The sequence below is a fragment of the Cyprinodon tularosa genome, unplaced genomic scaffold, assembly GCF_016077235.1.
Source record: "Cyprinodon tularosa strain WSP-4 unplaced genomic scaffold, ASM1607723v1 ctg48, whole genome shotgun sequence".
Taxonomy (NCBI): domain Eukaryota; kingdom Metazoa; phylum Chordata; class Actinopteri; order Cyprinodontiformes; family Cyprinodontidae; genus Cyprinodon; species Cyprinodon tularosa.
Window position 1 is genome coordinate 1741558 of NW_024039207.1, and position 25720 is coordinate 1767277.

The 25720-nt window shown below is 38.1% G+C and overlaps 1 protein-coding gene across 3 annotated transcripts in view; it reads left to right on the forward strand.

The window, feature by feature from the left end:
• Positions 1-22786, forward strand: part of scn1lab (sodium channel, voltage-gated, type I like, alpha b) — a 70979-nt gene extending 48193 nt beyond the window's left edge. For all 3 annotated transcript variants that reach the window (XM_038301959.1, XM_038301962.1, XM_038301960.1), the window contains exons 18-27: positions 2163-2298; positions 5093-5247; positions 5366-5539; positions 6398-6520; positions 9519-9794; positions 11738-11791; positions 12512-12649; positions 19109-19213; positions 19303-19573; positions 19667-22786. In XM_038301959.1, coding sequence (XP_038157887.1) covers positions 2163-2298; positions 5093-5247; positions 5366-5539; positions 6398-6520; positions 9519-9794; positions 11738-11791; positions 12512-12649; positions 19109-19213; positions 19303-19573; positions 19667-20859 — 2625 coding nt within the window. In that variant the 3' untranslated portion in view covers positions 20860-22786. The remainder of the gene's footprint in view (positions 1-2162; positions 2299-5092; positions 5248-5365; positions 5540-6397; positions 6521-9518; positions 9795-11737; positions 11792-12511; positions 12650-19108; positions 19214-19302; positions 19574-19666) is intronic.
• The last annotated feature ends 2934 nt before the right edge of the window (positions 22787-25720 follow it).

The window sequence follows — 25720 nt, forward strand, 5'->3', positions numbered from 1 at the left end:
CATGAGGTTGTATGCTGGCTTTGGTGTTGATGACTTACTCTGTTTAACCCCCTCGTTTGTTATTACAGCTGTTTCACAGGCGCTCTCAAGGTTTTCAGTGAGAAGATGCTTGTAAGATCACTTTATTGCACTAACCATGAGGATTGCCTATATCATTTACAGACAAACATATTTTTCTCATACCTTCAATGGATTGCCCATTTTCGTTCCTTGCCTGGTCCGCCCTCAGCCACCTTCCCACCGTCTTTGCTTTTATTCCTCTCCCTGTGCCATTCAACAGCACTCCCAACGCTGTGATGATTTTCTTTTCCCTCGATCCCCTTTCCCCTCTCATAATTAACCTCAAGGCATCAGGCTGTATTTTAGTTCCAACCCATTATGAATGAGCACCCTTCTATCCATTTATAGACCAACTCATCTAACATAATGTTTTCTCTTGGTTTCATTGCTTGGTTTTGACTTGGTTTTGGGACTTGATTGGCATCCTACGCTCTGAGCTTGAGAATGAAAGAAGACAGGAGGCAGAGGAGACGGAATGAAGGAATGAATTTTGCTTTGGTTAGACAAAATTCATTTGTCTGGCTCATGTCCCATGCATACACACTTGGACAATATGTATGTATTTACCTGTGTACCTTGAATGATAATGGAATGATGAAAGATCCGAGTTGATAATTTTCATGAGAACGAGGTAAATGTTTTCCTTTTTGCAGGGTTTCAAAAGAGATAACACATTCTAGATTATCATAACTATAAAACAAAATTGTAAATACCTTATCTAGGACTATCAGATATTGTGAAAACACAATTTAATATAATTTGGCTTTAAAACATGTGTTATCAACTTTTGTCTCGCTGTAACTTTATTGTAAAGAAATGTAAATTTTCCTTAGCAGATCTTTCCCCTTTTAACCTGTAAGATGTGAGGCTAATAGCTAAGACAGATTTTTATCTGCTTAAGAAGAAACAGGGAGTGGGAGGAAATCATTCTTCCATAAACAATGCACTTGCAAGCAGCATGCTTCCATCATTCCCATGCCGTATTAGCTGGGTCCCACGGCAATCAGGGCTGCTGCACTGTCTAGGATTACATGTTACTATACCTCCCACCTCCGATTACTCCAAAAAACACCATGTTTGCCCAAATAAAAACAGACAGGAGGCCTGACTTCCCCAAAAAATGTCACTGTATGCGGATGATATTATGATGTATAATAATAAATAAAGCATTTTAGGGTGTTTTTTTTTCCCCAATGAAAGTTGAAGCAGGATTTAAAATCTTTAAAAAGCAGAAATATAAGCTTTAGAGTAGGAGCCACAGTTGTCGTTTCATGCGTTATCTTCTCCACCAACAAGGAGTGTAATTTATCGAGTCCTCTATTAGGTCCTGTGTGTTTTCTGGGTATAGATCAGTCCTAATTCAGTAGTTTTTGCTAACAGGAATATAAAACAAAAACTGACTAAGATGTACAGCACATGCTGTCTTTTAAACAGTGCACAGTACTGGTTTTTGCTGGTAAGCTAATGTGGTTATCCGTCTAAATCTACACAACAGACGAAGCTTTTACACTGCTTTTAAGGAATGGAGAAAGTGTGTTTTCATGTCACTGAGGAAAGTGTTCTGTCTCCTTCCTGGAGTGGCTTTGGACTTGTTCATAAAAGAGACTTGGTAAAAGATTCTGTGATATTTACCTTTGGAAATGGTAAAACAAACCAATTGATTCAGGATCCTTTTTCAGTTGACATGAAAATACTGGATCCCACGTTCTGCTTGGTAATATTTCAGGCTTGGATTGATGATGCACTGGAATACTGCATGCACTCTTCCTCCAACTGAGGTCACATCAAACGTACCCACAGTGCATTTCCGTAAAAGCCAACCTCCCCATGTCACATAATCTAATTTGAAGCCATCTGGTAAAGCTAGTGCCAAAGCCTGTAGGTACATTTGATCGATGCTGCATGTGACAATGATGATGTTAGTTTCAGAATTACTTTAAAGAGCCCAACTCTGTGAGCTATTTCAGCCTTCTCAGTAAGGTCTACAGTTACACATGAATGTAGAATGCCCATGATTTGAAGCTCAGATGGTTGGCTCCTTTAGAAATTAACCTCCACATCCCAGGCCATAGTGTAACCCTCTTTCTGCCCCATCCATGCAGAAGCTGGACGTAGACCCCCAGCCCTTAAGCTCATCGGAGGGGAGCACAGTTGATATCCGTCCCCCAGGAGATGGGGTTGAATCTGTGGAGCTGGAACCCGAGGAGTCATTAGACCCAGAAGCCTGCTTTACAGAAGGTAAGAATTTTATGTTCTTGACAGGATAAGAGTTAAAAGGGCATCTGAGTGGGCCATAACTAGAGGGGTGGAAGTACAACCTCTCCAATGCCCATTTTCATCAAGAGGAAATCATTAGAACTGCTAAAGCTCAACAACAGCCTTTTGTAACGGCTAACAGGAGTGCTCAGTGAAGCAAGAAATAGTCATTTGGACCTGCTATGAATCCTGAATCTATAAATAAGGCAATTGGAATAAAGTGAATTCCTTTTGCATCACAATTTCAAATATGTTGTGGTAAATAAACCTTAGCTCCCTTACTGATTCTTCAGTTTGTTCCTAATTTGCCACAGCTGAAGGCTTTACATATTTAGACAAAGCTTGATAAAGGTTTATTGGAGTATACATCAGACAGAAATAACCGGGATGAAAACGAATTGCCATTTTCTATCCCGGTCAACTGATCTTGCAGACAACGGCTTTCACTTTCACAAACCTCACCTCAAAAACTACTGATTACCAGACCTTTACAGAAAAAGACATAAATAAAATACAGAATCCATCTCATAACATGAACTAGACGGCCAGATGCATTCACCCCTCCATTCATCTATTATTAAACCACACAGCCCATTAAAAACCTCAATATTATACAACCACAAACATGGATAAGAAGCAGCAAAGAGGTATACAACATTACTAAGAGTAACACAAGTAGAATGGAATGACCACAATATTAAAATTGTTGTATTTAGTTTGTAGAGATGCTGGTTATGTAATTTTAGAAGTGGGTAGAGGTGAGAATTCATTTCAGAGATGACTGTTGGCATAAAAGCTGTCTTGCAGTGTAGGTCTTTGGAGACTTGTGCCGTCTGCCAGAGGGTAGCAGGGTGAGCACCGGTGAAAGGGTCGTCTAAAGTCTTTCCCAGTCTTGCAGGCATATTGCATGTTCTAAAGAATGATCCCTCAAGGGCTTTAAATGTTTTCTCTGGTGTTAATCCCCGGAAATTGAAAACTAGAGACATTCTCCACCTCCTCTACTCCTATTCTTGTGGCCTGAACTACTGTCTGTTTCGTCTGAAATAAAGAAATGGTTTCCTTTGTTTGTTTTTTTTTAGTGTTCAGAGAAAGTTTGTTAAGGTCAGAACCAGAGCGCCCAATTCATATTTTATAGGGTACCTCAATACCATTTGAATCCCACCATGATTTGTTGTCCACAAACTTGATGATAATATATTTTGGAGGAGCATAAAGTGCAAAGGGTATAAAGAATAGAAGTACACAGCCCTGTGGTGCCCCCAGTCCTATTTTGGACTCCAGGGTTACAGATTCCAATAAAACACAGTTTTTAGTATCCATGTTCACAATTTAAAAAAAATTAACAAGACTGCATCAAAATGAATTCTCTGTTAGGGTTCCAAAGCAAGGATAGATGATGACCAACAAAAACACAAAGACTACCTCACATTTTACAAAGAAAGAGAGGAAAAAGTGAGTTGTTGTTCCCATGTAGATGTAATTAACCATATCTGGACCATACAGTTCTCCTCTAAACCAGAGGGGGCAGCAGCGAGGCCATCATGATGAATCTTCTTCTTTGACATTTTAGAGTTATTGGATTAACCAAGAACTGACAACAAAAATACAGAAAAGGATTATTCACAATAATATAATACAAATAAGGAGGACTACATGAAAATTCTTGCTCTTTTATAAGCCAGTTTTATAGGTGATTGTCTCCAAGTCATCTAGTAGTCTTCTATGAAATTAAAGATAAAGAACAACTACTGAAGTCATTTAATATATATATATATATATATATATATATATATATATATTATGTAGAACTATGAATTCAATTTAAACATACCAATGTTTGCTTATGTTTGTAACTTTATTAGCAAGGGCCTCATTCAAATTTGGTCCGTCTTTAGTTATTTATTCAGAAAATAGAGATGTTGTTCTTGTTTATTTTCAGTTTTGGTTTTACTGTTTACCTTTTACTTTACTTTTTGTTTTTGTCCCCCCTTGAATGCCCAATTGGTTTCTGCCTGGTCACCCTTTTTTCTGGAAAACTTTCTATATTATGGTTTCCATGGATCATCAAAAACATTAAAAGTCATTAAATTATATATATTTTTTAAATTAAGGCCTTAATTAGCAGTAAAATTCATTATTGTGATTATCGTGGCATTTAAAATGCTTCATTTAAAAAAAAAAAATTTCTTAAAGCAATTTCATCAGGTATATTATATTGCGATATATTTGTGCGGAAATGCTTCCGGTTGATTGTAAAGTCGTCAATCGGAAAAGAAGCTTGAGGGAGAGAAAAAGCTAGAGAATGGAAAAATGCAAATTTCAACAAAAGTGGCGAGGAATTCGGGACATGGCTGCAGCCTGTCGACGGTAAAGATGACGAAGGATTTCACAGTGTTATATATTTTTATATATATATATATATATATATATATATATATATATATATATATATATATATATATATATATACTTGTTGATGGCATTACAATTATTTCTAAGAGCATTAAAAGAGCATTAAAAAGCATTATATTAGAGTTACTCATTCCTGTATAAACCCTGCAATGTTTTCCAAGATATATAATTTTGATGGGAAGTGCTAATGGTTATTTTAAAAGCATATAAAAATAGTTAAAGAAAGGCCAGAATGTTGAATTCAGGCCCGGTGATGTTTGACCCTGTTAGATAACCTTACTAGATCCTAAGTCAATTTGGACCCTTTGAATATATTCCTGTGGTCTGATCTCTTCTAACTACTCTTTCTGCAACATGTCTGCAGGCTGTGTGAGTCGGTTCCCATGCTGTCAGGTCAGCGAGGATGTAGGATGGTTCAAGAGCTGGTGGACGCTCAGAAAAACCTGCTTTATCATCGTGGAGCACAACTGGTTTGAGTCCTTCATCATATTTATGATCCTGCTCAGCAGTGGAGCGTTGGTGAGTCGGGGGCCTTTTCTTTTTTTTCTGGCAGATATTATACATATATGTAAAACGTGTTTTAGATCTAGATGGAATTACTCAGATAGCTTTTGTTTCATCAACTTTTTCTGTTCAGGCGTTTGAAGACATTTACATCGAGCAGCGGCGGACCATCAAAACAGTCCTGGAATATGCAGACAAGGTCTTCACTTATATCTTCATCCTGGAAATGCTGCTTAAGTGGGTGGCGTACGGCTTTGTTAAGTACTTCACCAACGCTTGGTGCTGGCTCGACTTCCTCATAGTCGACGTAAGTATTGTAGAAGCAGTTTTATTGTCTTATGTCAGATCAGAATCCGAAATCAGAATCAGAATGTATCCTACAACATGGCCATATACTTACTTAGCAACAAAACAGTACATCTTGAAGTTCAATTATGAGTCTTAGCAATAATAAAGTCTCTAATGCTGTAGAATATAAATATCTGGCTGGCTTGCCAAATATGGAAGCAGTTCTTACTGGCTGACTCGCACGCAATCAGGTCATGAGCTAAGAGATTTCCAGGAAGAGTGTCCAGTCGTGCACGTGCATCCACACAGTGCGATGTGGAAACTATAAAGGCTGGTTCAGATGGACTGAAGGTTGGGGGGATAACAGGATTTTTGACGACGTGTTGCTGGATGTATGAAGTGTTTAAGACAGCTGTATGAATTCTGTTTTGTAATTAAATGTGTCCCCCCCTCCGGATGATAGATGGTGTGAATCGTGGCCTTCTTTCTGTCATAAGGGAATTCTACCAATGAGCTTCCATAGTATACCACGAGAATAGAGTCTGTTGGCTTAAGAAGATGCTAGCAATGCTTTTCTCACACTGTTCCACCATTAAAGCTTGGTGCTCAGCAGAACTGGTACGGATCTCCTCATCACTTTAATTAAAGAATCGTCCGTTAAAAGAAATTAATAAGTAAAACAATCTATTCTTAAAAAAATATATTCCCTTGTATGTGGTGAAATCATTTATAGATGTTTTATTTTCAGTTTTATTTTAAACCCTTTTTAACTCAAATTTTGATGGAAGGCTGATTCAGCATTTTTTTCAAACATCTACCCTGATGTGGCTCACCTGATGTTCTCACCCTGTATGTCTGTGACATGATCTTCTCCCAGGTGTCCTTGGTTAGCCTCGTAGCGAATGCTCTGGGCTACTCTGAGCTCAGCGCCATCAAAACTCTGAGGACACTGCGAGCCCTACGGCCCCTGAGGGCCCTGTCTCGGTTTGAGGGCATGAGGGTAAGAACAGCAGGGATAACAGCGGCACAGAATCAGATTCTTATGATGGTTATCGGTGGTTGAATCGGTTTTGTATTTAAACTTTTTGTATTTATGTTTGATATTAATTTGCTTTTAAGCTAAATGTGGTTGCTACAGTGTTAAGGTGGGCTGAATCAAATAAATTAGGCAGAAAATGGCTCGTAATAGATATAAACTGGAGCTTAAGAGGCTCTGGGTCAATTTGCCCTTTTGCCAATTTTTATCCTGCATTGGCATCTCTTCCCTTCCAGCTTCAGTTAAACACTAAAAAACCTTTTCATCCAATGTATATACAACATTTTATGTCAGTTTATTCCTCTGGGTGGTTAGATGTTTATCCTGAAGCATGTTGAATAACTTTAACTTGTTATTTAAGTGTTTAAATGCAAATGTAGATGTTTTTAGTGCTTATGATTTAATACAGCTGCTGGTTAATTTCTTTAAGGCTATGTATGTCAAACTACAGGCTTTTAATGGGTTTTAGAGAAACCCAAAAGATTAAAGGAGAAGGTAACAAAATGACATCCACCTTAAGATGGCATTTGGTGTGAGCTGAACTGGAATCAGCTAAACTGAAATAAGTTAAACGAATGTGGTCATAGGTTAGCTTAAACTGTAAAACCGATTAAAGAAACAGGAGGTTCATCTAAAATTAAAAAATGTGGTTTAGTAAGTTTAAGGATTACCTTTTTTATGTTAAAGGTATAGTGGAGGATGTTCTTTTTCTGGGTGAATCATCAAAACAAGTGGTTCTCCTGATTGTCAGTCACTCTGGTGATATTCTCAACCCCATTTTCACTTACCGTTGGGGAGTCTGACATGTTGGGGGAAAAAAAAGCTGATCTTATTTTGAAAAGTAAGCTTGTATGAACGATGCAACTTTTAAACAGAGCGCACACAAGGAGAAATGGGGTCGTGCATGCTCTCGCAAGAGTTTAATAGGCGTTCTCTCTTGGGAGTGGGTACAGGGTTGTGCATTTGCATTTTTTTTTTTATTGGAGAGGGCAGGTCTTTTCAAAATTTTGCAAAAATCCTTCACTACACCTTTAAAGTAATAGAGAAGTCATATTTAAATTCCAAATCATTCTGGCTTAAATGTGTATATAAATGTACTCTTTACCAAAATATATTGTCCCAAAAGTTAGAAAGTTTCCATTTTAAAAAAATCCTGTTTTAAAATCTGTGTTTTTTTCCGTTATTTCATGGAGGCCAGTTAGTTATACGTCAGCTTGTACACCTAAATTCGGCCAATCATATATCAATGGTCATCTGTCAATCAAATTTTTTTGGTCATAGCATCTTGAGTCATATTTCGCGGCTATTATACGCAACGGTTGAAATAAGGAATAAGAATCATTTCCTCTCGCATTGAGTTCCGTCCCAGTGTTTACGGGGATGGGCGTCTGTGTCTTCAGCAGGCGTAGAGCTAACAGAACTGGCAGCGTTGCGAGGCAAGGGCTCAAACATGTACGGCTGTAAGCCTTCTACACCAAACCAAGCTTCTGCCGCCCTGACAAACTCTTCCACAACATCTTTGTCCCCACTTTCCTCCTCTAAATAAAAAATGTATGATGGAGGAGACTCATCCACGACCTCCGACACTAAACTCTCCTCCTCAGCGTCGTCGCTAAGTGCTACTGGGTCCCAATGTAATTTACCTTTGGGAACATACTAGCACTAAGTTGCTAACTGGTTAGCAAGATCTTTCCGAGACACCGGCTACAGCTTACGAACCTTCCGCCACAATAATCCCGCCCCCTTGATAATCGACCAATCACATTCATTTTATTCACTCGTGTAAAGTCAGGCACCACTCGGGAGAATTCGGAAATGCAACCGTTGGAACAGCCGCTTCCCTAAGACTTTAAAAGTTTCTTGCTAGCTATGCTAACTTGCAAGGCTAAAGTTACCTAGATTTAGTATCATGTTTGTTTTCATTTTTTTTTTTTTACTGACTTTCAATAACAAACAATGTGAAACATCTTAAACAGAAACATCTTAGATCATTTTTCAAGAGGATAGAGGATAAAACTCAGAAAGGATCATCCTCCATGGAATCTCTCAGATTAGCTGTTAGCCTCAAACGCTCTGAGGATTTACTTTTCTGCAAAATGTTCTTTGCTATGTAGCCTTAAAAGTATTTTCAACCCATCAACCTGTTTGCCAGGCTGCTTTTTGCCGTTTTTTTTTTAATTAGCTCACCATTCTCTCACTAAAAGGGCATTTTTATCACATCTTTCTGTCTCCATGTCATAAAGCTTTAGATGTAATTTCTTAGCACTGCTTGTCATTTGCAAAATGTTGTGCCAAAGGGATAACGACACTGTATGATTCCTGTTCTCATTCTCATAATTTGATCTCAGTTGTGGCATCTTGTTTTCCAGACAGAGTGTTTTTAAATGGCTGGTTAGGGCTCCTGCCTGTAAGACTGCATGCTTACTTGCCACTTCTGCAAACACATCCTTTCCTTGCGATTTCAACGCTGTTCTGCTGTATGCATGACCTGCTTCACTCTTTGTGTCATTAGGTTACAGTTTATTGCCTTTCTCAGACTTTGTTTTCTGATGTTGCTTGCATTGTGCCTTTAACCTGTATTTTTTTCTTTGTTGTGTGTCTTTGTTTCATTTACAGTCAAACAAAATGTTGTGACTTCATCCTGCCTCTCTAAGGTTTTTTCTGTTTTGCTTTTTTTATCTATGAAACGTTAACTTTTTCACCTATTCACCTTCTTTGTTCAAATTATCACCTATAATTTCTCTGTAAATGTCTGGGTTTAAGTTTTTTTTTATGTCTACTTAATATAGGAAAAATATATCTTACAGTAATTCTTAAAATAATTTGTGTGATTTATCTTTGGCTTGTTTAAATCAGCCAGCTAATTGAATAACTTTGAGCAAATATTATAAAATTTTAACAGTAGACTCCAGTTTTATTTGACCCTTAGGCTAAATTGGGCTTTGTGCTTCAACATCTTTAGGTTGTGGTGAATGCTCTACTTGGTGCCATCCCTTCCATCATGAACGTGCTCCTGGTTTGCCTCATCTTCTGGCTTATCTTCAGCATCATGGGGGTCAACCTCTTTGCAGGGAAGTACTACCATTGCGTCAACACCACCAACGATGAGCTCTTCCCAATCAGCATCGTCAACAACAAGACGGAGTGCTTGAACTTGGTTAACAATAGCGCCCGCTGGAGGAATGTCAAAATCAACTTTGACAATGTGGGCGCCGGTTATCTGGCTCTGCTGCAAGTGGTACGTCTGGGCTGGGTCATGTGACGAATGCAAACCCAATGGGATCTGACCTTGTGCACGCATGTAGTTGATTCAAAAGCTGTTTGTTTAGATGCCTGCAAATTTATGCCAGTTTCCGTTCAGTATGAATGATCTTATTTTTATTATTTAGAACTTCAGAAAATATTTTCAGACCAATCTATGGTTAATTCATAAGTCCTGACATTTTATAAGGTTTCAATTTTAATGGACAGTATTCTGCATTTTACAGCTCTTTTGGGGAAAAAAAAATAGGTGGTAAAAATGCAAAAAAATAATTTAATTTGATCGGGAAAAAAAATTTCAAATAATAAAAAATGCTATTTTAAATTAAAGCTACAGTGTGTAATTTTCAGCGACATCTAGCGGTCAGACTGCAGACCGCAGCAACATGAACATCTCCCCCCCACCGCTTCTCCCCCCCAACAGTACGGCGAGCGTTACGAGACAAAATTTCTTCCACGACGTCCACATCACCTACCTTCTCAAGTGATGAGGTTTGTTTACATAGATAATTTTACAGATAGTATTTCATTAGTCTGAGTAGGGTATAGATTTCATGTAGACTTAAGATAATAAATATACCCGTTATTTTTTCTACATCGTTGTGACGTTTTGGTGAGCTGCTTTGCATGGTGATATAAACAGACGAAGTAATTGTAGTCATTAGTTTAACAGCGAGATTGTGTTCGCTGGAAGAATATATATTCCCCGTTTACAGAGTCTAAGTCATTTTGGTGGCACGGGGGTTACAACGCGAGGAAGAGGGAGAGGACGAGGGCGAGGGCAGGGAGGCCGTGCAGCTAGGGCCAGGCGAGAGAGGGGAGCCAGCGGGGTGAGAGCAGAGGAGGAAAGGCTTGAAGATCTCCAAAGGAGCTGGAGAGAAGTAACCGAGGTATATATCCAGAAAATCATTTTACAGAAAATTACTGAATCATTACCTATGAAACGTCAGGGACGTTGCTGAATAAGTATACTGGAGAGGAACAGCATCATCACGCCGCAGCATGTTATTGTTTTAGACAGGTCTGAGCATCCTGTACTCCAAAAACTGCAGTGATATTAGACAATTGTGTGTGTAGGATTAATTACCTGTCCAAGAGAAAACTGGCAACTTGAGCGTCACTTTGAAAACCTTTTTCCTCCATCAGTGACTTCCATCGTGTAAATGCCGTGCCAATGTTGATCCGTGTTTTTTGCCGTTTCTTGTCACGCTTGCGTTTATTCTCGTCGTGTTTCCGCTTCTTAGATGACGGGGGTTCGGTGTCCGCCGCTTTTCGTTGTGATACAGAGTAGGCATGATCCTCCATTCGTCTGATGTTTGGCCACACAGTGCCAAACAGTTTGCAAAGTCACTCACGCCTGCCGCCTTGTTCACCTTTCTTGTTACTGAGGCGCAGTATACCTGCTTCTTCTTCTTCTTCTTTGGTTTCAGGCAGACTAAACGCTTCTCAGGCATAATACTGCCATCTACTGTTCAGTACCGTCTCAGTTCATCTCTCTCAACTTGCCGTAGTTATTTTTGAGCGTCATGGGAGATCTCGCAATCGCTAGTTTGTTGCCTCTGCGCTGCCGTAGCGCAAAGATGTCAGCCTCCATGGCTGCGAGACCCGCTCCTATGTAATTATAAATAACGAATTCTAAGGCAACGCAAATATTATGGTTAAAAGGCTGAGCTCATAGGTGATGATAAATAACATAGTTATGTATAATATATTAAATTTCTGACTTTATATCCCTGTAATTATTACACACTGTAGCTTTAAATATAATCTATAGTAAAAATAAACAAAAATCTCTTCTTTGCCTTTTTAAAATATGCAGTGAAGTCTCTCCCTGACTAGAATAAACATTTCATCCCTTATCCCTCTAGTTCTCGTAACAGACCAGAAATCCTCAAGACTTCTCTTTTTCTTTGCACTTAGGCAACGTTTAAGGGTTGGATGGACATCATGTATGCTGCTGTGGACTCTCGTGATGTAAGTCTACCTTCTTATCAACTCAGTTGCATAAAGCGGAGGGTTTATTTTATGATATGCAACATGGTAACCCCTGCTATAATGTATAAAAACCTAGAAATGTAGGGTTGCCGAAATTCTACACTGAAAACGTGAGAAATCAAACTCTTAATTTCATTACCTTTTATTAATAAAAGGAAAGATCCCACTAATCAGCGTCCTAAAAATATTTGTGTGCCCATACAGTCTGTTTTTATTACTTTTCTAGTTGTTTTAAACATTTCAATATCTGCTCTAATTGTATCTTTGACCAAATTAGCTGAGCAATAAAGAACATATTTTTAACCTTTATTGCATGTTTTGTTATCTTTGTTATTTTTAATGTTGGCTAAAAGAGACAAGCCTCAATTTAAAGCCAAATTAATCCATCATGGAAATGTTTGTGTAATTATAGTAAATGATTCTTGTTGAATGTGTTATTTAGTGTGTTGCACTTTAAAAAAATATATATACAGATATTTTTAGCTTGGGTTTTTCCCCCAATGGTTAAATGTACTCGGATACATTTCTTTTACAATTATTCAGTGTATAGAAATCTGATTGTATCATATCCTAATGACTTTTGCTCATCCTTACAGCTACCAGTAAGAAAACATTTCTCCTATATTGATTTCTATTTTTTTTAAAAAGTAAATGATAGTTAAATCTTATGAGATTTATTTGCTCTTTGTTTCCTCACAGTTGGAAGAGCAGCCTGAATATGAAGTGAACCTGTATATGTACCTCTACTTTGTCATCTTCATCATCTTTGGCTCCTTCTTCACCCTTAATCTGTTTATTGGTGTCATCATCGACAACTTCAACCAGCAGAAGAAAAAGATAAGTTGCATTTCCTAAGAGTCACACCAGTTTTGGTTTTATTCTTGATTGCAGCAAAGAGTAAAATGGATGCACAGCAAACTTTATATGTTGGATTTTAAAATATTGAACTCCTTGAGAAAATCTCAGAGCGAAGTTTCTACCTTCTTTTGTTGTCAAACTATTTAGATTGCAGTAAACCGTAAGATCTCAAAGCACTCTGCATCTCGCCACCTCACAGCACATTTCAGTCCTATAGCAAAACTGTTTTGTTCCCAGAAATCCACTGCTGTTCCCGAAACAGCAGTATTTTAAAAAGCCTGGCATTTCTTACGTACCTACAGCGCTTGCTGTTATTAATGTTGACACAGCCGGCTTTCATTTTGCTCCGCGGTGTTTCCATTTTTGAAATGGAACACCAGCAGGTATCGGTGCTGCGTCACACAGGGCCGAACACAAGCTCTGCCGCCGCACGCAGCAGCCCAGAGCCCAAATTTAGCCCTGGCAGACTCACAGCTGTTCTCAAGAACGACACAAGCTAATGATCAGCTGCTGCACGGAGACGGACCCACAGCTGCCTAGGATCACCGAAGATGCATGAGTCACTGAGAAACCCCCCCGCCTGCTTCAAACTTGCAGTGCTAACTCCAAATATAGTCTAGCGTCATGTCTTTATGTTCAGTCAGGACCTAAGAAGGAGGACCTGCAAAAGCCATCTGATGGGAGAGGTGAAGAGAGGCTGTAAGCATAATTTAACCCACTCAGTCGGTGTTAGGATGCTTGTTCAGTGCTGAATGCAGACACACTCAGAGAGCAGCACTGAGGGAATGATGTCTGCCTTGTCCCTGAGACTGGGAGGAGCTGTAGTAATGGCTCACTCATGGCTTTGCTGAAATATTAGGTGCCAAATCATTTTTTTCTTTATATATTTCTTCTGTTTTTAGTCACATTTTAATGTTGCCAGTCATGAAGATCAGAGTCCTTAAATAGCTGAACTTAATACAGGATGATGTCATTCATTAATGGATGAAAGTTATCCACACAGCATGGACCTTTATGTATAAAATTAACTGTCCCTCTGTTTGCGACAGGTGGCAAACCAATGTTTCCTCTAGCCGTTGAGCGCAGTCTATATATATATATATATATATATATATATATATATATATATATATATATATATATATATATATAGTTTTCTGTATCATTTTGAATCTGTGTATAATTTGTTTTCCAACTCAAAACCAACAATGAAAATAGAAGAAACAATTGTTTTTTTCCCCCGAATGTTGTTACATAAGACCAGAAAAAAACAAAAAGCAGTTAGTTTTGCTTGCCATAGAATAAAGACATTTTAAAAAACAAATTAATAGGGAATACATTTATCTTATTTTTATTTCATCTTACAGCATCTCATTTTTATGACCTCTATCGCAAATGACCTCAGCCTGCTGGTCGCTGTATTTTCAAGCAGGCTGTTGAATAAATTAAATCATCTATTCTGGCGCACAATCTTATCTTCAATCCCGGTTTCAAATATCACCATCAAATCAGTTTTATAATAAAAATGAATTGAGTTAAGAAGTGTTTGTGGATAAAAATGTTTAGTAAAATTTGTCTGTCAAGATGCAGGACAGAAGGACCCAGTGTTCAATAGGGGTGTGCACAATAATCGTCATGATGATGCATTGTGATTGTAATTTTCGTGATCTACTGCATCGATTCTTGACGCCAAGTATCGATTATTAATTTAAAAAAATAAATAAATAAAATTGCATGAATGGTTGGCGAACATCAGCCAAAAACAAGTGCAATACAACTTCCAGTCCAGTAGATGTCGCTGCAAATGTGTTGACGCACGCTGCCTTGTGTCACAAGCATTTCCAGCCGTGGGATACTGTGCCTAGCCATTAAAAAACAAAACATGGAGGAGAAAATATTGCAATGCATCACAATAATTCAAGTATCGTGATGCATCGTGATAGAATCGCATCGTGGCCTGTGAATCGTGATTCAAATCGAATCGTGACTTCTTTGGCAATACCCACCCCTGGTGTTCAAGGCAAGACAGGCACTGGGATAACTCCAACCGTTTATTAAAAAAACAGAGCGGGCTGTGGATCCACGGTATCACTGGAAACTCTGGTTGGAGAAAAACACAGATTTGTGACAATGATAATCTGATAGAGGTTGATTAGCTATGTGAGTCACTAACCTGGTTCTGAGCCAGATCAGGGAAACAGATCAGAACAGGAAGGCTCAGAGGTGCAGGAGCCCAAAGCCAGGTCAGGGATACAGATGACAGGAACAGGCTGGTTCAGGGTTCCAGGAGTCCACAGAATGTTTAGTTGGGAGCAGGCAAGCACAGCAGATGAGAGGCAGAACAGGATCAGGAAATCAGAAACATTACGGAACGCTCAAAACCGCTCTCTTCACTGGCCACCGAGAATGAGAACAAGAGCAATAATCTGGCTCCGATGGCTGGGACAGAGACGTATAAATAGAAGCAGGAGCAGTTGGATTAGATGAGCGGTAATGAGCAACCGCGCAGAGTTAGACAGGTGAATAGAGTGAGCAATTAGACCAGCCGTCAGTGCCAAGATCATGACAGTGTCCTTTAGTAAGGGTTCAGCAAATGTCCCTATTCAGCACATCAAAGAGCACTACAGATGCATAAATAAATAATCCAACAGGAAGAAGAGGTTGCGGCCGCCCCAAATTATTTATCTGTCTAGACTTCCAGAGCAATGAGAGTCACTATCCTACATGCATTCGGCTGAAGACGCACCTGTTCTCCAAGTAGCACGATGCTCTGTGTTAATTTTTTATTTTTGCTAAATTCTAGTGACATGATAAAGTGAAAACATAAATTGGTCAATCTGCACATTGTCAGATATGGTGGCTGCAGCAATTAGATGTAAGGAGATAAAGGAGATTTCTGTACTTGTGGATATTTGTGCTACATTTCAAGCATCCAGTGCTAATTATTGTTTTAATTTAATGAATCATGAAAACAGACTTAGAAGCATATCTGGAAAACCATTGGAGAGTGAAGGACAGGCGTGAAAAAAAGATCACATTTAAGTCAGTTTTGTGAAAACAGATTTTTTGTCCAGATTTTTTATTTATTTATGGATATTAATCATGATATTTTTACTATTTTATTATGTGTGTTAGAAGTAATGCGAACAAACTGTGATTTAAAAATTAACAGACAAAGAGTTAATGGAATTTCTTAACTATCACAAGATTCAACACTAATTTCATTGTGCAAAAGGAGAATGGTTTAATGGGAACAAAACGTTTTGTCTGAAAGGTCTCATTTCCTCCAGAGCAGGACTCTTACATATAGCATGTATCTAAAATTTAGTGGCTTTTAAAATTTTAAGTGGGTCAAATCACTTTAATTAAAAGTAAAATTCATGCTGTAATCACGCATTCTTTTAATAAACCATGTAACTTGCTATGATCCCAGGTTTACAATAAGCTTAATATTGGTGTGTATCACAGTGGTCTTCATTGTTCTCAGGGGGCTTGTGCAGACATATGAACATTTAGATGGAACATTGTTTGCAAAATATCTTTTACTTATGGAGTAAAAGATAAAGGTTTAAAGGCAGTTGCATTATAGTCATGCCCAGGTATCTGAATTATATTTAGGTGAGGACTTTGAAGTGGTGGCCTGGTATTTAGAGAGAGGGGTATTTTCATCTCACAGAGGCCATAAAGGTCGGCGTTTAGAAACCAGATTTTTACTCTGGGTCTCTGAGCCCGACCTTTAACCCCAAATTGCTCCCCTTTTGCAACTCAGGGTGGCAGCACATAGCTCCCCAAAGGCTGGGTTAGGCGGAGAAGACGTTTCCCCTCTGGGAATATAAAGGGTTCGTTCCTTTCCTTTTTTTAACCCTTCAGAGGTCCTCGCTCCTCTTTCAGTTGTGCTTTAGATGATTGACCTTCTGCATCACCCACCTTTTATTTTTCTATATATAAAAAATGGGTGATTACAATAACTAGAGCAAGCTGTCAAATTTCTGATGCAGCTAAATATCAAACTTCCATAACCAAAGCAATTAAGGCCTGTAGATCTGACCTCCCGTACGAGTCCTCCATGTGCTTTTGGACAGATTTTGGTTTGCTTACCACTGCTGAGAACTTTCTCCACTGTTCCGCTTTTTTTAATTTTGTTAATTTGGGCTCTCACTGTAGGTCACAGTCCAAAAGCCTTAAATATTAGATGTAATTTCATCTTGGAATATGCTGCTTTTAATACAAATAAATCCTAATGTTTTAGTAATTAGGAGTTGCCAGTGTGGTCTCCTTCACATCCACTTTGTGAATCTCACCCTAAAAGCGCGGTATTACCTTCATACAGACATTTCTGAAATATTCATGCTGCATTTAATTATTCATACATTTTTGCTGCTTGGCAAGATGCAGACGTGGCTCTGAGTTAGATACTAACACTAAGCTTATGGGGAGCTTATTGTCTCAACTGTCTTCGAAAACATGAATTGTTTATTTTAGAGTAATTCTGATGATGTAGGAATGTTATGGACTTAATTTTTTGAATAAGGACCAATCAGCCATAGTAATTCAACCACTGAGGGCAACCAGGCCTGTGCTGGTGCAAGCAGATGAGGAGGCACATGCATGAAACACCTAGATCCTAAGCCTATAACCCTTTAGCATTGAAAACTTTTGGAAACATATTTCTTAGTTGGCTATTTGGCTCTATTCAGTAAATGTTATGGTAAGCACTGAATTAATTATTATATTCAGACATAAACATGAAATTAAAATCTCAATGTTTAGGATTTAAATAAAAGATGCACACTTTTAATTCATGCAGAATCTCTAAAATGTGTTGCGCCATTTAAAATGCTTGTTTATATATTCATATTCTGGATATGAGACAAATATTAACCCAAGTCCTCTGAAATATGAGTTTGGTTTATTTAAGATTATTATTCTACATAACAGGCATAAACTTATGGATCCATATACATATATAACTTTTTGGGAAAATAGCTTTATTCTATATTTATCTGACAACTGATTATCCTAAATATTTAGCAGCACAAACTAAAATATAATCCTAACTGTGAAATGCCGTTATTAAACTTTGTAAAGTCTGATTATTCTGCCTTTGGTCTCATCACAATTATTCGGTGAAAAAAGAAAATTTCTTTTTATCCTTAAAAACAGTCACATACTGTACTGACAGTAGTCTTCCACTAAAGGGATCAGAATTTATATTTGTTCTTATGAAAGCCAGCTTTAAAGGGTGGAGCGAAACCATACAATTCAAATCCACTGAGATTTTTTGTTGCATTTCTGATCTCACAGCTGAATTCAAACAGAAATGTTTTACTTCTAACTTCTTTAAGATGTTCAAAACAATGTAAGCAGAATAAGGAAACATTTGACTGTTATACTTTTAAATAGGTAAGAGGAAAAATTTCATTTTAGCGGTGATTTCCTCCTTTACTATGGTTCAAGTTTGTGCCCAAAAGGTAAATATGAGGAGGACCAAAACTGCAGAAGTACAAATTAGTCAACGGATAAAATTGAAAACCACCCACTTTATGGTGGTATTTGTTGGGAACTAGGGCTGAATAATTCACTGAATTAATGTGAAATACCCAATCTTAATAATAAAATTAAGAAAATACCAAAAATAACTACATTTCATTTAGCAAACTTAGGAACTGCAGACAGGAAATGTGCTAGGCTAAGTTTCCTGTTAGCATGCTAATGTTCCACCTATGCTAACTCGCCTAGCTTTAGCTTAAACGCTTCATGCTTGACCGAAATATGTCTTCTATTCCTATTTTAGGAATAACGGAACAAGAAGGAAGAGTTTTGACTTTTAAGTGAGGTTCTGTGAAGTTGTTTATTATAAATATAGGACTAAAACGCCATTAGGTTTCCTTTTAGCATAATTTAGCTATTTAAAACAACTCAAACATAATTGTATAGTTTCCTGGATACATTATCTAAACAGGTTTATGACAAAAAATAATTTATTTGATTATTGTGTTAACTATTGTTACTTATTATAAATAGTTGAAGCTACATGCTGCATATAGGCATCAAACTAGACCACGTCTCTTTCTACAGTGTATTAAATGCTAAAGGAGAATATCCTAATTATTAACCTATTTATATTAAGTTCACATCAACTTAAAAAAATATAATACCTGTTAATATTTAATTACATTAATGGTTATTCCTTTACTTTTCGATAAATCTATTGTTGCTTAAAATCTTTCCACTATCAGTAAGTATAAGTATAAATAATTATAACTTCATAGAATCTCACTTCCATACTTTATTATCCCATTAAGCAGGAAAAAATACTTTTTTCCCACCAAATAAATCACAAAAGATGTTAATTTAAACCTTTATGATCTTTGCTATTAATTTCAAATCACATCACAGAATGAGGTTAAAACCATTTTTTGTCTGTTTCTCCTTTACTTTGGAGGTCAAGACATCTTCATGACAGAAGAACAGAAGAAATACTACAATGCCATGAAGAAACTGGGTTCAAAGAAACCACAAAAACCCATTCCACGGCCAACCGTAAGCGCGTTCGCTCAGTTAGTATTTAATGATTGCCACAAAGGTATGAAAGACTAAAGTTTACTTTTTCTGTATCTTTCTCCTTTCAGAATGAATTTCAAGGCTTTGTGTTTGACTGTGTCACAAAGCAGGCGTTTGATATAGTAATCATGATCCTCATCTGCCTCAACATGGTGACTATGATGGTGGAGACGGATGACCAAACAAAGGAAATGGACAAAATCCTTTACCGGATCAACCTTGTCTTTATTGTGCTGTTCACTGGGGAGTGTGCGCTAAAGATGATCTCCCTTCGACACTTTTATTTCACTATCGGTTGGAACATATTTGACTTTGTGGTAGTGATTCTTTCGATTGTAGGTAAGGAAATCTCATGAATAATTTGACTATTTTGACTGATTTGTTTTTCAAAAAACTTGGATTATTCAGATTTTTTTTTTCTTCCTTTTGCAGGTATGTTTTTATCTGAAGTTATCGAGAAGTACTTTGTGTCCCCAACATTGTTCCGAGTGATCCGACTTGCCCGGATAGGCCGCATCCTTCGCCTTATAAAGGGTGCCAAGGGAATCCGGACTCTCCTCTTTGCCTTGATGATGTCACTCCCTGCCTTGTTCAACATCGGCCTTCTTCTTTTCCTGGTTATGTTTATCTATGCCATCTTCGCAATGTCCAACTTTGCGTATGTCAAGCGGGAGTCGGGGATCGACGACATGTTTAATTTCGAGACTTTCGGGAACAGTATGATCTGTTTGTTTCAGATTACAACATCAGCTGGGTGGGATGGTCTGTTGGCACCCATTCTGAATAAAAGAGAGCCAGACTGTGACAGCAAGATAGAGCACCCTGGGAACTACTACAAAGGCAACTGTGGTAACCCTTCAGTGGGCATCTTTTTCTTCGTCAGCTACATCATCATTTGCTTTCTGATTGTGGTCAACATGTACATTGCCGTCATCCTGGAGAACTTCAGTGTGGCCACAGAGGAAAGTGCCGAACCATTAAGTGAGGACGACTTTGAGATGTTCTACGAAGTATGGGAGCGCTTTGATCCTGATGCTACTCAGTTTGTGGAGTACAGCAAGCTCTCTGACTTTGCAGATGCTCTCGATCCGCCACTTCGCATTGCTAAACCCAATATGATCCAACTTATAGCTATGGACCTACCTATGGTGAGTGGCGAACGCATCCACTGCCTGGACATCCTGTTTGCTTTCACTAAGCGAGTGTTGGGTGAAGGTGGAGAGATGGACATGTTACGTGGACAGATGGAGGAGCGATTCATGGCCTCCAACCCTTCTAAAGTTTCCTATGAGCCAATTACTACCACATTGCGCCGCAAGCAGGAGGAAATGTCGGCCATAGTTATCCAGAGAGCCTTCCGGCGCTACATGATGCACCAGGCCATGAAAAAGGCCTCCGCTCTCTACAAGGAGAAGCTAAAGGAGGGCGTCCATGACCCTGACAAAGACGTGATGGTCATCAGCAAGTTCAATGAGAATTCCACCTCAGATAAAACAGACATGACTCCGTCCACCGCCTCCCCGCCCTCCTACAACAGTGTGACAAAGTCAGACAAAGACAAATATGAAAAAGAAAATAGGGAAAAGGAAAACAAAGGGAAAGACTTGAAAGACAGAAAAAAATAGACTTCAACAAATTGGAACAAACAATGCATTAGTAATGTGGGGGGAACTTGTTTACAGCTTCTAGAGGAGGTAGATTGACTTGTCAGTTGATTGTTCAGAGATGAGGAACGCCGAAAAATGGGAGCGCTGACGCAACAGAAACAAATAAGTGGGTTCTTCCCAGAGAGGGAAAACGAAAGCAAGATATCCAGCAGACACTGCCAGGGGTTGACTGGAACATAGCGCAGCCCTTCTGCAAACCGCTTGTGATTTTCCTTTTGGTTGTAGTTACTATCTGACAATTGAGTGTACTGTTAATTTGTCTGTAGCTCGTGCTGCTGCTACTTCTATAAATCCAGTGTCTTGAATTGAAAATTTGCCGTATCACTTAACAACTACATTTTCTTTTGTTTCGGTTCCTTTTTTTATTGAAAAAATAATGTTTTATACTATTTTGTGTATTTATTTTTCGAGAATGTCTCCGCTGCTTTCAGTCTTGTTCAATCACCAAGGGCAGAAAAAGTCGATGCTGGAAACTACAACCATCAGAAACTCGTACAGTGCAGGGTCCGCATCGAAATGCTTGCAGGTCATACAGCACGTGGAGCTGGAACATACCAATGAAGTGCAATGAATGACTCACTGGTGTCACATTGGTGATTGTTAAAATCGCTATCTACTGTCATGTTCCAGTTTCAGTAGAAAGCTCTGTCTCTAAAAACAGAGAAGCTGAATGTATGCAATCTGGAGGAAAAAAGACACAATTCAACAAAGTTGGGAAATATTCTTGGTTGCTTTTTTGCCAAGATTTCGATGACACAATTGGCACCACTCTCGTGCCTAGCTTAGACTCTAAAAGTTCTAGAGTCCTCATTTTCTAGGTAAGCTATGCCCAGGAGAGTTCCCATCTAGAGCCAGCCTAAAATCAGACTGTTGATCTGATCAGAGTGCCTGTTTTTAACCGCAATGTACAACTAAAGTCTTAACTGTCAGCCTACATGTCCTTCCTTAACAGTCCTCTGAGATATTCATACACTAAATGCATTTTTTCGTGTTTTTTTAATAGTTTGGACCCATTTCTTTATCTGGGTCATTCTAAACTCACTGCAATAATGGATTCTCTTCATCAGTCCCTCTGCTTTATAGGCACTGTATGTAAAACAGTTCAACTTCCACACCTCTCAGGTTGTCAGTGCTGAATGTTAAACACTCCTTATCATCAGTGTAGCGCTTTCTGTTGTGAAGAGAAAGGAAAATGGCCGCCAACCTATGAAAGTACTGCTCGCTAGTTACCTACTTAGCTAGCTTGCTAGCTACCAGATTGAAGCACTGTGTTGTGTCGTATTCCTGTTCCAGATTGTTGTTACAATCAAAAACTTTTGTCGAGTACTTTGCTCGACCGCTCGGGAATATATTTCAGTAAGTTGCAGGTCTCTAATAACCGTTGCTATTTGATTAGCATAGGGACAGATCTTATTGTTTATATTAACACTGAAACAAAATATTAAAAAGAAAAGATTATTTATTAGAGTCATGTATTTATAGTTCATTGCAATAGGGAGGAAATATACAATAGAAGGAAGATACAAAACATTGTGTCACAACCCGATCCGTCCTGCGCATGCGCATCCAGATATACAACCGGGTCGCCCTTGATTTTATTTTAATAAACAGACCTAAATAATGTTTTTCCCTCCCTAAAAATAGTAAGTGTACTAAACTATAATGTGTTAAAGGTTAGTAATGTATTTCCTGAGATTAAAAAAATGCCTTAAAATCCTTTCTGTTTTATCAGTCGTCTCTGCCCGATCTGCACCGCTTCTTCTAGGAGCTAACTTTTTCGGCTTTGGATTTTAAAACAAATCTGTTATTTTTTAATTTTATGTTTTCCTTTCATGTTAACATTATGGCATATAGTGTGTAATTTAAATAAAGAAACAACTAAAATGCAGTTAAACATCATATTTGGCCGGACTGCTCTGAGCATGTCCCAAGATGACGTCAGAGAACCTGTTTAAAGAAAGAAAATGTTAAAAGCATCAAAATTGTCTCACAAAAGTCATAAAACATTTTTTAAAGATGTGTATTAGCATTCTTTAGTGAGTAAAGGTAAAGTAATTTTAGTATCATAATTACATAATTTATTGACACCTGGATGTATATCTGTTTGTGCAGGACGGGTCGGGTAGTGACATCCCGCTGGTGGGTATCCTTTTATGCTAGTTCTGACTGAAACGCCCTGCAGTTGGTGGCAAAAAAAACGCCCAAAAATAAAAAAAATAATATAAGGAATTGAAATCGGCACCTGAAACAGCTGAGATGTATTTTCTTATGGCTGACATAGGAAAGATGTTATCTCGGTCAATTGTTAGTCCCTTCTTCCATTCTATTACCTTAGAAAATGTGCTCATTTATTGATTAGTTACTTTAAATAATATTAAATTTAAAGAATCATACTATTAAAATTTTACTCCTACTTTATTTAAGGTACATCCTACTTTCAAAAGCTTTTGTATCACCATTGAATTACTGATTTTAAAGCTCTCTTATAAAATATAATTTATGACCTGCGATCAGACCAAAACATTCATCAGTGATCTCCTGATTTTCCTTCACTAGATTATAAGTAAATTATAGAAATGTCCTTCAAGTTGTTATGAAGCGTACCCCTGGCGGGTAAGGATTACCACATGGTCAGCTCCTTTATGACTGCATTTCATACTTTATAAAGTTGGGTGCAAAATGGTAAATAGGTTAAATAATCACCACCTAAGGAAGCTTAGATCCCTTTTTCTGGGCCAGAACTTTTCATTAAAGGATGGTGTCTTCCTAATTTCGTTTGCACATTTTGCTAACAGAGATCTGGCTTTTGTACCATCTCATATGTTGGCAAAAGATATTCAAAAATAGACCTCTAAGCAATAGGTGGCTTGGCTGGCACAACTTGTACCAGATAAATCGACCAGGCATTGACAGATAATAGTAGATATATTTAAAGTAGAAGGTGTTTCTCTTTTCTTTGCTACAAAAAGTCCACTGTGTGCCATTGCAGGAGTGGTATTAATATCCTCATCCATCTCTTGGCAGCAAAGATAAGTGAATTTCCCAAAAATCTGTGTTTTAAGGCGACACTCCGGCCTGCGTGTTCACCTGCCGTCATGTTGCATTCACTGTGCTCCCTTTTATCCTCCGTGCCCCGTCCCCTCCACATCCCACGGAGCTCCTGTAAACAAAATGTCTTTAAAATAACGAACTATAAGAAGAAAATGTCAGTCTTTCTACCTGCTTTTAAGCTAGAACATGACAATATATCACATATAAAAGCTGTAATATCACAAATGTTTGTATGCCATTCATGTTTAAATTGAGAAGCGAGTGGTTTTAATGTAGTGGTTTGGTTTGTAAATAATATAGCTATTTGGGCCCACAGTATGCATCACACTTACATTTGATGTAAGAGCACTTTTTATCCCCACGGCTATGTCATTCCTCGTGTGGCTGTCATACATGTGTCTGTGTCGGTGTCTGGGCGAGACTGAGAGAATGTCACCCTCCATCTTCTTATTTGAGCAAGTGTGTGTGCGTGCAACTGGGCTCTGCAGGTTGCTTCTGTTCTGCCAATTATAAATAACAACTTAAATGTAGATATGAGTGCATTTTTGGTAAATCTTCACATTTGATTTCTGATTATTTTATTTTTTTACAAAAAATTGTTTTTTTTTTTTCCTTTTCTGTACTGTAACACCTGATGAAACACATGTATGGTCCTCAGATCTGTAGATAGCCACGAAGCAATCAGTAGCCATCTCTCATTGCGCTTGTAGTGTTTAAGTGAACTGCATGCAGGAAGTGACCACTGTCCGCTCATTTATCATTTTCAAGCCAAAAGAATAAAGAACATTTTTTTTGTAAATGCTTGTTTATTTTTAATAATTTTTTTTTGCTTTCCAGGCTCTAACTTTATTTTATTTTTTTACTCCTCCTGTTCGTGTTTGTCTACGTCGACTTCCTGGTGTGTGATGAATTATGATTGCTTTAGAGGTCAGTCAGGATCATTCATGTGATTCCATCTCATGTTACACCTATCTATCGATTTGCAAAATGTGACAATTGACTTTTTTTTTTTGTTATAACCAAAGATGTGGCAACAAAACACAAAATCTAGATTTCCAAAATAAAATCTGTTTTGGAAAGCATATTTTGGATGCCAGATGCATTGATTTGATGACAACAGCTGTGATGGAGAGAGGTAAGAAGTCTTTTTACTTTCATTTTGTGATAATGAAACTTAAAGGCATACCGTGGCCTTTGTGACCTGAAAAGTTAACACATATGGGTTATTTTAAATGATTCCTCAGGCCAATATACAGCACTTGACACTATCAATGCCATGAGCGGTGCTTCCCTCTTGAAATCACGACTTTGTAAGTTTGGAGGAGATGCACCTTCATTGGCCAGCTCATGTGACCTAGAAGAACTGCCACAGGCTCTTATATCATCATGGAGCTAAGGCTTTTGCTCTACTATTTTTCCGCCTTCTCGACACCTGGTCATGACTGAGGCAAAAAAAAAAAGTTTAAACCTTCTGAGGAGGCTAAAGAGAAAACTTGAAAGGGATTGAGCGCAAGGAAAACCAAGAGTCCATCTTGAAAAGGACTTTGGTCATCAGTGCAAGCTGAAAGTAGAAGTCGGATGTAAAACTGCTTTTCTTTTCTCAACTTTATTTTTAGTCTGGTAGGTTAACACTTTGCTCCTAGTATATAGTCGTATATCTTTATTTTTATTTTCAATGTTAAGTAGAAGCAAACTATGGCAGTTACAGGTTTAATGCCCCTAGTGGCCAAAAGTCTATAGGGTATGTGGTACTGGTCTAACCTGACTC